Source organism: Dipodomys spectabilis, unplaced genomic scaffold (assembly GCF_019054845.1).
Source record: "Dipodomys spectabilis isolate Male_0828 unplaced genomic scaffold, ASM1905484v1 ptg000190l, whole genome shotgun sequence".
In the NCBI taxonomy this organism is placed as follows: domain Eukaryota; kingdom Metazoa; phylum Chordata; class Mammalia; order Rodentia; family Heteromyidae; genus Dipodomys; species Dipodomys spectabilis.
The window spans coordinates 3,272,466-3,288,041 of NW_024870867.1; the positions used below are offsets into that span (position 1 = coordinate 3,272,466).

Sequence of the window (15,576 nt, forward strand, 5' to 3'; positions counted from 1 at the left end):
TGTCTCTGATTTCCAGAGATGGTTCAGCTGACTATATTCTATGCAGTATCTCAAAGGTTTAAATGGGGCACAATTAAGTATGATCTTCATGTAGGCCACCCCAGAGTCTCCTCATGTTTCTTTTCTTTTTTTTTTTTTTTTTTGTGCTCAATGTTAAGCTCACAGCCTTTATTTCCCCGTGAAGAAGCCAAATGAGCTCAGTGGTATCATACATACTCTTCTCCTCTTGACTCTTTTCTTTGCCAGCCTCCGATTGTTGCTTTTCATAAATGTCCTTCAGATTCTTACAGATTTTCTTATGAGTAAACCAGTGTGCTTTCTGGCAAGTTTGATCACAATATATGACCTGAAAGCAATGGCATATTTATGTTCATTTTAAGAGGTAGGATTTTTATCACTTTTCAACTATGATATTACCAAACTATTCTGTAAAAATTTTAAAATATTTTAAAACTATGACATTTGGTTATGGATTGTTCAGTTGTGAGTTGGTGGTGATTTATCATTTTTAGCTTACACTTTAAAGCAATAGTAATATTAAACAGATTATAAAAGACTTTAAGAACCTACTGTGTAAGAGAATTGGAATGGTAAGATGACAAAGAAAAACAATTGTCCCAGAGGAAGCTGGGTTGAAAAACAAAATAAGATAGGCAGATGGGAGGGAGGCAGACCCTCAATAGTACAGCTTAGCCCCCAGCATGGGACACAGAAGTAATGGGAGCACAAAGGAGGCAAAGACCCACTCCAGCTAGGACAGTGGAATAAGCAAAGAAGTGAGAAATTCCATACACTATACTGAAGAACCTCAGCCTGGAAATTGGTAGGACACTTATCCCATAGAGTAAATGGACACACAAGACAACACGTTTGCCTGCCATATCTGGATGTGAGAGGAACACAATCAACGTGCCTTTTACGTAGATAATAGGCAGTGTAGCTCCTAAGGATTATAGCTTGTTGACAGAAAAAATTGTCAATTTAAAAAGAATTCACAAAGACTGTAAATCAACATCAAAAGGATTAAAATTACGTGTTTATGAAGTATCTTAACATAGGTTTTTATATCCGCACCAGTCTCAACCCATTTCTTCTCTAACTTTTCTCTTAATTTCTCATGTTCAGCCATTCGTATCCTTTTTCCTATGGGGTGCTAAGCAGAGGCCAGATAGTCTCTGGGGGGAAGATTAGTGCCCAGATCTTTATCTAAACTATAGTCCTCTTTCTAAATGACTATTAGATACAATACTTTCATGCGTAAGAATTGCTTGGAACACTAATACCAACAGTTAGGTTTATAGACCATTAAAGCTTGGCTACCAGTGAAGTTTGAAGAATTCCATTCTTACCATTTTGCATACAGAACATCTTTTACTGGCTCCCTTTTCTCCACAGGTGGTACAAAATTCAACATCCACAAAACCCACCTGACCAGTGATGGCCTGCGTTAGTACAGCGAATGCAGTGGGATCAGAACCCTAGAGTAGATATGAAGAGGGTAAACAAGCTTGTAACCACCATAAAAGACAAAAGGACAGCCATGTCATCTAGAAACACACGAGGAAAGAAATTATTAAGTTGGTCTTTACACAGAATTTAGCATATAAACAAACAATACAAAACTAAACTCTCAATAAAAAGAAAACTCCCTATTCTAAAACGAAAGCATTTTCAACTAAGATTATTCCACAAGCATACACTGAACTTGGGAGTAGAATTTTGTCTGAGATACGACATAAAGAAAATATTCAGATTCTGCAGGACAAACATAGAAAATATTTAACAATTCTTATGCCTCTTAATTGTATATTTATCTAGAGTAAGACTGTTAGGTTACCAGTGTACATGTAAGAGTGTGTATTGCATATGACATGTGAATACCTGTTTTGTTTCACAGAGGTAGTTAACATCTAAGTTTCTTTTATAAACATTTCTCTTTTTTCCTTTTTCTTTTTTGCCAGTACTGTGGTTTAAAATCTGGGTCTCATACTTGGTTGGTTTGCTTGCTTGCTGGCTAGACTGGTGCTCTACCACTTCAGCCACATCTCCAACCAAGCTTTCAGCTGGTAATTTTAGAGACAGACAACTGGCCTCAAACCACAACACTATACATCACAGACACTTAAGTAGCGAGGGTTGTGCAGGAGCCACCAGGGCACAGCATAACCGTCTATTCCTATTTATTACTTTAAGAGCTCTGAACATCTGAGAAAAGATCATGCGAGGAGAAATAGATGAACAGAAACCCTTCAAGCAGGCAAACCTATCACTATCTTTGTTCTTAAAAACACTCCAAACTAATAGAAATAAATAGCAAAAGAGAATAGGCTTTGGTAATTAGGTCTTACTGGCACAGTTCACTTAGGGGATAGGAGCCTTACAATTTCAACAGGAGCAATGCTTCGAACCAACTGCTGCAGGAGTGTTGCTTCACAGTAAGGAAATTTTCTGATACTTTCTCTAATGATCTTTTCCTGATATACTGGAAAGCCATCAGAAGCTCGGCCTTTTAGCAAGCTGGAAGATATATATTTTAAAGGTAGTTGAAGCTGAATCACTAAAACATTCCCTTCCAGTTGAACCCAATAGCTTTTAATAGTTTCTTCTTTGCTACTGAAGATTTTCATTGTCTCTTCAAATCATGAAGATGGACTTAATTCAAATTGCTGTTTAACCCGAGCACTAAACTGGGCCATAATAGGTTTCCAGGTGCTGACACTCATAAATAAATATGACCCCAACCATAGAAAGGAAAATGCTTTTGTCAGTTTAGCTAGTTACTTATTACCATATCAGTTATCTTTAGGAAGAATGGAAACTCATTGAGTTACAACCTACTGCTTTGGTTCCCATTTCTCAATAAAGATACAAGAAAATTTAATCTCTGGTTGTCTAAGCACAAGGATTTAACAAAGCTCTCAGAGATACGGTAACAGAGATACAGAGTGCCATTGTGAATACAGAGTGGTGCCTACAGCATAACACAGTCTCACATTTGAGCTAAGCCATTTTCTAGCTGTATGCTATTATGTGTGCTCTTTAGCCTTTCAAACCTAAGATTCCTCATAAGTAAATCACAAATACCAAATCTCACCAAGTCTAATACTGCCCCTTGTTTTGTGTGTGTATGTGTGGTTTTGTTTTTTTTGGTCAGTTGTAGGTCCTGAACTCTGGGCCTGGACGCTGTCCCTCAGCTCTTCAGCTCAAGGCTAGCACTCTACCACTTGAGCCACAGTGCCACTTCCGGCTTTTTTCTTTTTGCTTATGTTGTGCTGAGGAATCAAACCCAGGGCCTCATGCATGCAAGGCAAGCGTTCTACCACTGAACCACCTTCCCAGCCCTGTCCCTTGTTTCTTACAGACTAAATGTGACCCCCCCCAACAATGTCACCTGCTGCTAAAAATGCTTAATTTAAATTTAATGCTTATATATGAAATGCTTAAATTTTAATAAAACACCCAATTAAGTGTATTTGATGGTTAAAATACCTTTTGATTAGAGTGTCCAGTTTGTTCTCTCCATCTTTTAAGAAGTTAATGCACTTCTGAAAGATACAGCTGATATAATGCATTTTCATAGCCAATACTTCATTCATGTCTCTTTGTTTCATACACTTCTCACAAATCAAATCCATCACCTTGTAGCATTTATTCAAGGCTGCTTCATCTGCCAGTAGAGGATTCTCATTTACAAGCATCACGATCTAGAAGACATTCAAAATGTGAACTTACAGGAGACGCTTCCATATATAAATTAGGTAGTTCAGGTAATTTCAAGAGATGATCAAATAAATTTTTTCTTAGAAATCTTACAGCTACTGTGCTGATTCAAATTAGCATGTAGATTGTCACTGATCAACATAATAAAGTAATACAGGAGGATCTTATCAAATTGAAATGTGATCTAACTAGTATGTCATTTAGAGTACATGCTTTTACAGTCCCCGAAGATAATCATATAAGCACAACCTTTATATATATATATATATATATAGCATCAAATAACTGAACAATCCCTACTTTTAGTTAATATTACTAAGTTCTACAAATTCATGACAAGGAAAATTATAGTTCTCATTCTTTTTTTGGTCGGTCATGGGGCTTGAACTGGGTGCTGTTTCTGAGTATTTTTGCTCAAGACTGGCATACTACCACTTTAAGCCACAGAGTCACTTCCAGTTTTCTAGTGGTTAATTGGAGATAAGTCTCACAGACTTTTCTGTCTGGACTGGCTTTGAACCAGAATCCTTAGTCCAAGAAGCTAGAATTACAGGTGCACACCACCAGCACCCAGCTCTCATTAATTCTTATTAACTATAGGTAAAGGATTTTATAGAAAGAAGTCTAGGAATGAAATATGCTCCATTTCCAACTACATATCTCTGTGGAAATTTTCCTAAAGATGCTTTCCATCATCTCCATAATGGGAATAGGTCAAAGAGGAAACTATCAACAGTTCTAAAAGGGGAAATAATAGAGAGTTATCATATTTATATATTATGAATCCCATATTTCCTATATTTACACAAACAAAGCTCAAATTTAGTGCAGTGAGAAATACTTTGTTGCAGGATAGGCTACTTGAAGTTCATCTGCACATAACTTCTATAGGGTCCCTGGTAGCCAAGTGTACAATATGGGTATAACTGTACACACAGCCCATCCAGTACTTGCTAACCAATATGTTATAGATAAATACTGTGTTAGGGCTTGTAAATGTCAAGGAGAAACAGGTAGTAGATTTCATGAGTCACATTCTTCTTTTGAGGCATTAAAAAAAGAACATCTGTGACCTGAAGTGAAACCCATGCCAGCTCCTTACTTGGAAGTTTAATAAATTAAATGCTCATAGGAAAGGAAGAGGATTTTCACTTATTTTTTACACTACTAAATCTAAAATCTAACACAATATATATCATTGGGCTTAATGAAGAAAGTACAGTCCAAATCTTTACTGGTAAATAAATTTGTTGATTACTGTTTCTAACAAAACACATATTATATGCCTGGAGCAGGTGGCTCCTATAATCCTCGTACTCAGGAAGCTGAGATCTGAAGATCCTGGTTGGAAGCCAAGAAAGTTCATGGGACTCTTATCTCTAAATAATCACACACACACACACACACATACACACACACACAAAAGAAATGAAGCTGTGGCTCAAGTAGTTAAGGGCTAGCCATGAGCAAATATACTCAGGGACAGAATCCAAGCCCTGAGTTCAAGCTCCAGGACTGGCATAAAATAATTATTATAATTATTATTATTATTTAGTTCAAGCTCCAGGACTGGCATATAATGATAATAATAATTATTATTATTATTTAGTTTAGCATGGTGAATACCTATAATGCCAACAATGTAAAACTAAGACAGATGGATCATAGTTGGGGATCAGCCTGAGCTCCAAAAATGAGATCCTTAAAAAAAAAAGTTGTGGTAAAGGCTCATTAATTATCCATTTATACTTCTACTAACTGCAGTCAGCTAAATTACCTGATCAATATTTTTGTATATGGCATTTAAAATCAAAGTATATAAACTCTCAAACTTTCAAAGATCTCAAATAGGATCTAGATTGTCTATTGAGGCATTAGACCTTTCTTGTTTTGTAACATAAAATGTTTATAAAGAACGGATGACAAACAGAGCAATGCCATGGGTTTAATAAACATTTATATAGCTTTATAGAAATACTAACTAGCTTCCTTCTTTCTCTTCAGCTGATGAAGTAATATACAGGAAACCCTAACTACCACATACCAACAAGGAATAAAAACATTCTTTTCAGCAGAAGAAGTACATGAATCTTACCCTTCAAAGAACTGCTTCGGTGGCTCACTCCTAGAATCCTAGCTATACAGGAGACTGAGAGCTTAGGAAATCAGTGCAAAGCCAGCCAGTGCAGGAAAGTCCATGAGACTCATATCTCCAATTAATCACCAGAAAACCAGAAGTGGAGCTATGACTTAAATGGTAGAGTGAAAGCCTTGAGCACTAAAACTCAGAGACAGTGTCCAGGCCCTGAGTTCAAGGCCTAGGACTGGCACACATACATAAAACAAGAACTGCTATCTTAGGATATGCGTATCCATCCAGTGGCATTTTGAATTTTTTTTAAATCTCCTTTTTCCTTTTTTTAAAAATTCATAGTGAAAATCAAAACTAGTGCCTTAGGAGAGCAGGCAAATGCTCTTCACTGAACTATACCTGACAGCCCATATCTTATCTTGTATATTGCCAAGTCAACAGCTCTGCTGCTGAAAATCATCTTAATCATCAAAGGCAAGATTGCCCTACTTGCACCTGTCTCCTGCTCTCTTTGCTGTTTTTCTGGCATTCTGTTCTTCTCTTAGGTTATAACCTCGGTTTCTGGCATCCACACAACTAACTCCCTAAGTCTCTTTGGAAACAAACACATTTTTACTGCTATAGCAGCCAACGCAGACACAAATGAAGCTAGGTTAGATGCCAGGAAATGAAAAGGTGGATTGTGTACTGTAGAGAACTTCTATGCTTATCTTAAAAGGAGTTTGGCTGTAGACAGTAGCTGTTTGTTACTTTTTAATAATACTTCCTATGAGCAAGCAAGCTTCTTTGAAAAGGGGTAAAGCAATGAAAATGGGCCACCACAACAAAAGCAACGGGGCAGCTTTTATATCCAAGATATTGATAAAAGAAAGGACTTCAAGGGAATAAATTGTTTATACCTACAACATAGCAAGGACTGTTCTGAAGCAAGGTATTATAGTCAAACAATAGTCTCTTTATAAGACTCAATACTCCAAAAGTAGTATGCCAACTATTTCAGGTTATATAACTTTGTCATTTATTATCTACATACATCTGCCCTCAATCTAATTCACTCTAAATATCTGCTCTTAAAAATTACTGAAGAATAATAACATTTAATGTTGAAAGAGTAGGTCCCAAGTAAACATCAAAAACCATCCCAGATGTGAAGGGAAATATGGGGGAAAGGGAGAAGAAAGGGTAAGAGAGGAGATGGATAGGATGAAAGTATATTAGATGTATATGTGTGCAAACATACATATTAAAACCCCTTACTGTGTATACAACTCATAAGATTAATTTTAAAAATCACTGGAAAGCAATATTCCAGAACCTTACTATACTCTCAAGACACAGAAAAAAAGTCAAGTGAATCAGAAACATATAAGGAATGTCTTCAAATTGTTCTAAGGTAAACTATCCTATAATGCTCAGGCTCAGGTAGAAACAAGGGGAAAATACTAACTTCTTTTTCTGGGGGGGTCTGGTCGTGGGGCCTGAACTCTGGGCCTGGGTACTGTCCCTCAGCTATTCAGCTCAAGGCTAGCGCTCTACCACTTGAGCCACAGCGCCACTTCCAGCTTTTTTCTTTTTGCTTATGTGGTGCTGAGGAATCAAACCCAGGGCCTCGAGCATGCAAGGCAAGTGCTCTACCACTGAGCCACCTTCCCAGTCCCAAAAATACTAATTTCAAACCTGTCTCCCAGCCCAGCCTGTATCACGCCTAAGGGCCATAGGGAAGGAGTTGCTACTATTCCCAGGAGTTCTCTTTCCTCAGTGTGTGTGAAGAGAAGTAACTAATCTAACTAATTACTGGAAGAACTGAATTACTTAACAGTTTCAAATAGTCACTTGGATTAAAAATGTGTTCATAGCTAGGCATGGCTCATGCCTATAATCCTAGCTACTCAACAGGCTGAGATCTGCCAGCCAGAGCAGAAAGTCCGTGTGACTCTTATCTCTAATCAACCAGCAAAAAGCTAGAAGTACAGGTGTGGCTGAAGTGGTAAAGGACAGAACTGAATGAAAAAGCAAAGGAAGAGTACTAGGCCTTAAATCAAGCCTTAATAAGAGTGTGTATGTGTGCACACGTGCACACACGTGCACACACGCACACACACTCACACACACACACATTCCTGATCACACTGCAGAATATTTCCTGGAGGACTACTTATTGCAGTAGCTAATGATAGTGCCAGATCTAGGTCCTATTTACAAGTCTAGCACAGTAGCCCTTAGCAGCCAGTGCTCAGAGTGGCTAGGGCTACAGTGGCTTCCCCCAGAGAATTATCTTCATTTCCCAGGGTTCACCTCACTTACTTCTATCTAGATGTCTCACCTTTCTCCCTGGAGATAGGCACTGGCCAATGACAGAATCATGCCCACTCCAGGTTTACCTACAGAATGAGGTAAAGTTAGGTTTGAGGCTGAACCCTCCTGTTTGCCTACCTTTCCTCCAGCTCCTGACAGATTCCCCCACTATCTGCCAATAGCATTCCTTGACTAAATCAACTGAAAATGGAAGCCCAATGCAAACTCTATATCTAAACTCAGCCTAAGACAATCACCATCCCACATAATAAGACCATTTGAATTCCAAAGCAATATTGAAATAAAAGTCAAATACCATAACCACCAAACTACCTTGACAGGATGAAGATTTGTGGTGGTGATAATTTTGTGCAGTGGGCCTGCCAACTTTGGGGGCAGTTTTGGCTCTTTATCCAATCCCTGGGGTTTAGTGTAATAATCCAGTCTCTCTCGAGGAAAGAAATTGTTGATTATAGTCACACAATCATGTTGACCTTTGAATACAGAAATAGAAAAGTTATTTTATCATTCAACAGTAAGAAAGGAAGGAAACATGCATCAATAACTCATAGAAGAAAAGGAGAAGAATGTGTTTACAAGCATTCTAAAGTGGAAATTCTAAATATGAAGATTCTGTAATTTAGCAAAAAAATGCTCAAGTTATAAATGACTTTAAAAAGACTTTAAAAAGTCTCTCCTTCCGTCCATCCCTACACAAATGATAGTCATTCTTCCCTAAACACATGTAGTTGTATTGCACATAATTTATATAATCTATATCCTATCTTTATTATAATAACTATTTACCTAAAATAATTTCCCTTTTAACCTTGAATTTGAGAGAAGCTAGGCTGCTTTGTAAACTATTGAAAATATTTTGCTTCCATAAGCTTGAAATGCACATTATGGTTTCTCATTGATCTTTAAGCCACTTCTCAGAAACATTTCTGGGAAGTAAAATCTTGGCAGGACACTGGAGGCTCATACATGTAATCTAAATCAGGAGGCTGAGATCTGAGGATTGAGGTTCAAAGCCAGCCTGGGCAATAACGTCTATAAGACTTGTATTTCCAATTAACTACCAGAAAACCAAAAACTGAAGTGTTGTTCAAGTAGTAGCACATTAGCCTTGAACACAAAAGCTCAGCAATGGCACGTAGTCCCTGAGTTGAAGCTCTAGTACTGGCACGCGCACACACACACACACACACACACACACACACACACACACACACACTTTCCCTGGCAAAGTCGGTGGCCTGCGCACTCCTGTGGCTTTCCCCAGCTCCCTCTCTACTATCTCTCTGGAGACAGGAAGTAGCCACTGTAGAAAAGCAAGCAGAACGTTCAGGACACTCTAGGGCACAGGCCTCAGAGAGGCCTCCTCTCTGCCTGATAGGAGCTGAGGGACTAGCAGCAGTGAGTCCTGGGGGCACACCCAGATGCTATGGCTTCTGCTTCCAGAGAGTAGTCCTCACAGCGAAGGCTGCAAAGCCCCTGCCAACAAATAACCTGAAGGAGGATTGCATTGTGGCCCAGTGGGACCCTGGCACATGAGGCTGACAGAAGACTCAGTTTACCACTGGCAGCTTCTGGTTAATCAAAAGTTTTACAACTTCTTCTTGTGCCTTGGCTGATTGGTGACACTGAATCCACAGGCATGGACTAGCATTTCTCATTGTCAGACAATACTAGCAACTTTACCTGCTATCTAGCAGATACAACACTAAAAGCTAAAACTATCCAGTACCCCCAACAGATGGCTTATGGGTTAGAGGTGTCCTAACCACATTAACTGCACCAACTCAACAACTACCACCACCACTACAGATAAATACACAAACAATAAAAGCCCTTCATGAAATTATTTTACAGTACATAATGAGGGGGCTTTCAAGAACCATAGTAAGATTCAAATCTTAACTACTGAGGACCAAATTCATAAGGTAGATCAAGTTAAGGAAGCATCTCAGAACAATTTGAAGATAGAAATCATGAAGAAAGTTGGAGACATCCACAAAAATGTAATGCTGAAAAAGTAATGAAATTCCAGATATAAGACAATAAGAACAAAAAGTGTCATCAGGTATTTCATTACACTAGACAAAGTGGACTGTGAACAGAATGATTATCTATAGGGGCTGGGAAGGTGGCTCAGTGGTAGAGCGCTTGCCTTGCATGCCTGAGGCCTTGGGTTCGATTCCTCAGCACCACATAAGCAAAAAGAAAAAAGCCGGAAGTGGCGCTGTGGCTCAAGTGGTAGAGCGCTAGCCTTGAGCTGAAGAGCTGAGGGACAGCGCCCAGGCCCAGAGTTCAGGCCCCACGACCGGACCCAAAAACAACAAAAAACAAAAAAAAAGAATGATTATCTGTAGTCTGACAAGCAAAGTGGTATTCATTTCAGAAAGGGAACTTGGACAATGGTCCTGTGTAAAAGTCTAGCAAAAGCTTACCCACGAAAGCTGCCATCTGCGCTGCAGTTCTCCCCACAGAGTTGACCACATCTGTCTCTGCTCCAGCTTCCAGCATAACCCATGTAATGTCTTTATTACCTATAGAGTTAAAAAAATAGATTTCTTAATGTCAAATCATGCACAAGTGAAATACTTCATTCAAAATATGCGCAAACCTGCCGAGCCTTGATGGCTCACACTTGTTTTCCTAGCTACTTAGGAGGCTGAGATCTGAGGGGTTTGAAGCCAGCCCAGCAGGAAAAATCCATAAGACTCTTATCTCCAATTAAAGATACACACACACACACACACACACACACACACACACACACACACACACACTGTGGTTCAAGTGGCAAAGAGCTAGACTTGAGCCAAAAAACTCAAGAACAGTACCCAGACATTAAGTTTAAGACCCAGGACTGGAACACACACACACACACACACAAATTGCACTTTCTTTTACCTAATTTGCTTTTAAGCGTGTATCATATTTTTATTTTTTTAAACATGAATTACAACTGCAGTAAAAAGTAAAAAGCTCCAGAACCTACTTTAAAAGCTTTGTTGTCTATAGATAACAATGGCATGGAATTGACTATCACTTGTTAAAATGCAACATGTTTTCCTAATAATACTGCTTAGTATACAATCAAAACAAATGTAAAAATAAAGAAGAGAAAAGAATGAATACAGGTCTTTTTCTAATATCACATAGATTCCTCTATCCCTCACACTGGAATAAAAAGAGGATAATAATAATAATAATAATAACCAAAGATCCATCTTTCTAGATGGCTTCTATCTGAATAGCCACAATTGATCTATTCTTACTCTTTTAATCATTACAGATATTTTGCTATTATAAGCTACATTTAGTGAACAGCATTTTCTACTCAGAGTATAAACATTAATTTTCTTTCTTTATATTTTTTGCCAGTCATGGGGCTTGAACTCAGGGCCTGGACACTGTCCCTGAGCTTTTTTTGCTCAAGGCTAGCACTCTACCACTTGAGCCACAGTACCATTTCTGGCTTTTTCTGTTTATATGGTACTGAGGAATGGAACACAGGGATTCATGCATGCTAGGCAAACGCTCTACCACTGAGCTACAGTCCTAGCCCCTAAACACTGATTTTCTTACAGACAGCTTCTGGGGAATATGGATGGAATATGGACATCCATAGATGTCCAGGCTGCCATCTACCAAGGTTAGACTGAACACATGCTCCAAAAGAGTGTGAAAAAAAAAGGAGAGTGATAACTGGTTATTCTAATTTGAAAAGTGTAAAGATAGTTTATTATACTAGTTTAATCTCTTTGACTAATACTGAAAATGGCTTGTATCAGTCAGTTGTATTTCTCTTGTTCTCCGTCCTATTTTTCATTCCAGTATGTACCTTGCTCCTCTGATTCACAAACTTCTTTAAGTATAACAATATGACCCTTTAAGACATACAGTAAGTATTTGCCTTCATTTCTATTCTTCTAACTCTATTTAGTGTATTGTCCACATATTACAATCCAGGTTGTTCTCTTGGGAGTCTGTACCTCATAGATAATACTTATAAATGCTTTTGTGGGGGCTGGGAAGGTGGCTCAGTGGTAGAGCACTTGCCTTGCATGCATGAGGCTGTGGGTTCGATTCCTCAGCACCACATAAGCAAAAAACAACAAAAAACAAATGCTTTTGTGTTCCAGGATTATAAACATGTAGATTGATGCTTTTAAAAATATGAGGCTATAGTATCACAACTATATTTTCTTTAAAAACTGCAACAATCACAAGGTTCCACATGGCTAGTGATCTTAAGTACATAAATTCCAGGAAGGCAAAAAGCCAGCTGTTCAATGAAGAGAACAGGGAACTAATTACTTCAAATTGGGAAAATACAGAATATCAAAGTAACAAACTTTAAAGAATAGATATAGTTCCTCAAGTCTAGTAAAATGTTAAGAGAAAAAATCAATTATGTCACTAAAGAAAGATTACCAAATTAAATATATAATTTCTTTCACCAATTGTAGAATTTCAAAAATCAGTCTCAAAAGCTGGACACTGGTGGCTAATATCTATAATCCTAGCTGCTCAGGAGACTGAAATCTGAAGATCATGGTTCAATACTAGCTCAGGCAGAAAAATCTGTGAGATTCTTATCTCCAGTTAACCAGCAAAAGTTCCAGAAGTGTGGCTCAAGTGACGGAGCCCAAACCTTGAGTGAAAAAGTCAACAACAGCAAGAGACCCCTGAGTTCAAGCCGAGAGGCTCTAAGTTCAAGCCCCAGGACACACACACACACACACACACACACACACACACACACACACACACACACACACCTTGCCATAAAACTTGATCTTAAAAATACTAAAATAAGAATGCATTTGATTTAAAATATACATATACTTAAACATATATATGTATAACATATATGTATATATATATATATATATATATGTGTGTGTGTATATATATATATATACAGAGAGAGAGAGAGAGACAAAACAGTGATAGAGTAAAAAGCTAAAACTTCACCAGAAAGTGCAGCAAACATGAGGGCTGTGTACCCATGTTCATGCTGGTGACAATTGACATCAGCTCCATGGCGCAGAAGTAATTTGCACATATCAAGTTTTCCTTTGTAGGCTGCATGCATTAGAGGAGTCATTCCATTCTTTAACAGAAAGAGACAAAAATGTGTGAAATATACATACTTACCTTCTTCTTAATCATGAATATAGATATGAACCAATAAATCATCTTTACTTTTTATTTCCCAACTTGCATCATTCATAAACTTCTAAGGGAAAAGATGGCTTTATTTCCTGAGCTTTTTAACAGACTAACAAATAGATAGAAAGAGGATGTGTTCAAGTTCACATGACTAGTAAATAGGTAGGGCAGGGATCAGAACCCAAATTTTCCAAGGTTCTTTTTATTATTATTATTATTATTATTATTAAGTTTTTTTGTGAAAAAACTGTACAGAAGGGTTACAATTACATGAGCAAGGTAATGAGTACATTTCTTTTTTTTTATTGTGAAAATACCATACAGAGGAGTTACAATTACATGGGCAAGATAATGAGTATATTTCTTATCAAGCATTGTTGCCTCCTCCTTTGTTTCCCCTTCCTATGCCTTCCCATCTCCACCCCCCATCTCCTCCCCCACCTCCCCCATCAAAGTTGTAAAGTTCACTTTTATGAGTACATTTCTTATCATCCAAGGTTCTTCTCTCTACCAAATATCTATTTCCTGGAGAAACAAATGGACAAACAGATCCAAACACAGACACAAAAAAAAGCAACCTTAAAGTAAATGGAATGCTTATTGAGAAAGTTGAATAACGATATAGGTATAGGTAAATAAATGAACTCCTCTTTAAATTGGAAATTTTCCATGAATTAGTGCCAATGAGGGGAAAAAGAAGATACGGGAAATGTCTACTATAGTTGTTATCAGTTTTTAAACAAGGATCTTGTAAGTCACATGTATATGTTATTACATTATGATCAGACTGTGAATATGATTGTATAAATATAGATTAATGGGTAGTATTCACACCAGGCTACCTTCTTTGGACTCATATGTTTTATGCATATCCAGTGGAAAAGTTAACATTTTATGCACGGAACACCTCAGACTATTTGGTGAGTAAATGATCTATTTCCTCTAAGTCAACCTTTTCAGTAACTCTGGCCAAACTCTAAGTGTCATAAAGCCAAAGCTGTTGAGGATAAAAACCTTCCTAAAACATATCACCTTTACTTCCAGAATCACTTGAATCACTTGAACTGGTCTTGCTGATTCCAGACTGTTATATTAATAGAGGCTACCATTTTGTTTATACAAAGCCATATTATTCTTAAGAGAGTTACTGACAGAAGAATTATAGGGAGGCTGAGACCTTTCAGGTGCTTATATAAGAGGAAACTCAGAAGAAGTAATTAATGTTTTGGGAGAGTAACTGGAAAAATGTGGGCGATTATAACTTCTAAGACTCCCTTAGTTGGTATTTTTATAGGAAGTGGATATTTGTATATTGAGAAATCTCATTGTACACAGGAGCCAGCCAATGAGTGCTTTAGAAGAATGACTTCAAAGTTACCAGTCTTTCAATGAGGAAAATATGAGAGCCATAATGGAGCTGAAACCTAGAGATAAGAGGGTAGTGTAAGAGAGGGAGGAGTGGAAGATACGGTACTATCAGAAGGGCCATCACAAAGAAGCAATCAATTATTTCTTTTACAAATTTTTAATATGTGGAGATCAAAGTATAGTTCATTGATAAAGTATGTGTTTTACATGTGCTGGGCTTAATCCCCAGCACCCCTAAAAAAATTAGCAATGGTGTAACTCATTTAAACAAATAACAGCTTAACAAAAATGAAGGTCAAGAAGCTGAAAGACATTTGGCCAGGGGCAGGGGGACTGTCAAGGGAGGACAGATCAATGGAGAGGGGAAGGGTGGGCCAATAATCATAATATTCAATGTACATGGGTCAAATGGAACTAAATAACTTGAGGATATGGGTGGGGTTAGAAGAGATGGGAGAAAAATGATGGAAGGGGTAACATTGATCAAGATGCACTGTACTTATAAACTGACATGTTCATTGGAACTCTTTTGAACAAGTATTTAATTTTTATAAAAAATCTAGGTCTCAGACTTCAGTCTGAGTTTAACATCTTCTGTTCATCCAGAATGCTGTCAATCTAGTCAACTGTTACCTAGTTCTGAGAAAAAATACTCTTGAAACTACATAACTGCTCCATTGTTCAAAGAAAAAAAAAGAACTACAATGTGATAAACTTTAGAAGGGCAAAATGCTATGGCAAGTTTTGGGATCTAGCATGGTCAATTGGGCTCATTTTCTTATATTGCAATGTTCCTTATGAATCACTTCTGCAATTTACCTGCCTGCTTTCACTCCCTTCCCTCTTAGTTTTCTTTTTTTTTTAATCTGTTTTAATTTTTAACTGTCTTTTCTCTTGTTATTTCTCATTTACTT

At 37.7% G+C, this 15,576-nt stretch overlaps 1 protein-coding gene across 1 annotated transcript in view; it reads right to left on the reverse strand.

Moving 5' to 3' along the window:
• Ankmy2 (ankyrin repeat and MYND domain containing 2) overlaps positions 1-15,576 on the reverse strand; it is a 28,983-nt gene that overhangs the window by 2,697 nt on the left and 10,710 nt on the right. The window contains exons 3-9 of the mRNA XM_042695817.1: positions 13,097-13,235; positions 10,561-10,659; positions 8,441-8,601; positions 3,490-3,704; positions 2,382-2,517; positions 1,350-1,478; positions 217-346 (exon numbers count right to left, since the gene is read on the reverse strand). Coding sequence (XP_042551751.1) covers positions 217-346; positions 1,350-1,478; positions 2,382-2,517; positions 3,490-3,704; positions 8,441-8,601; positions 10,561-10,659; positions 13,097-13,235 — 1,009 coding nt within the window. The remainder of the gene's footprint in view (positions 1-216; positions 347-1,349; positions 1,479-2,381; positions 2,518-3,489; positions 3,705-8,440; positions 8,602-10,560; positions 10,660-13,096; positions 13,236-15,576) is intronic.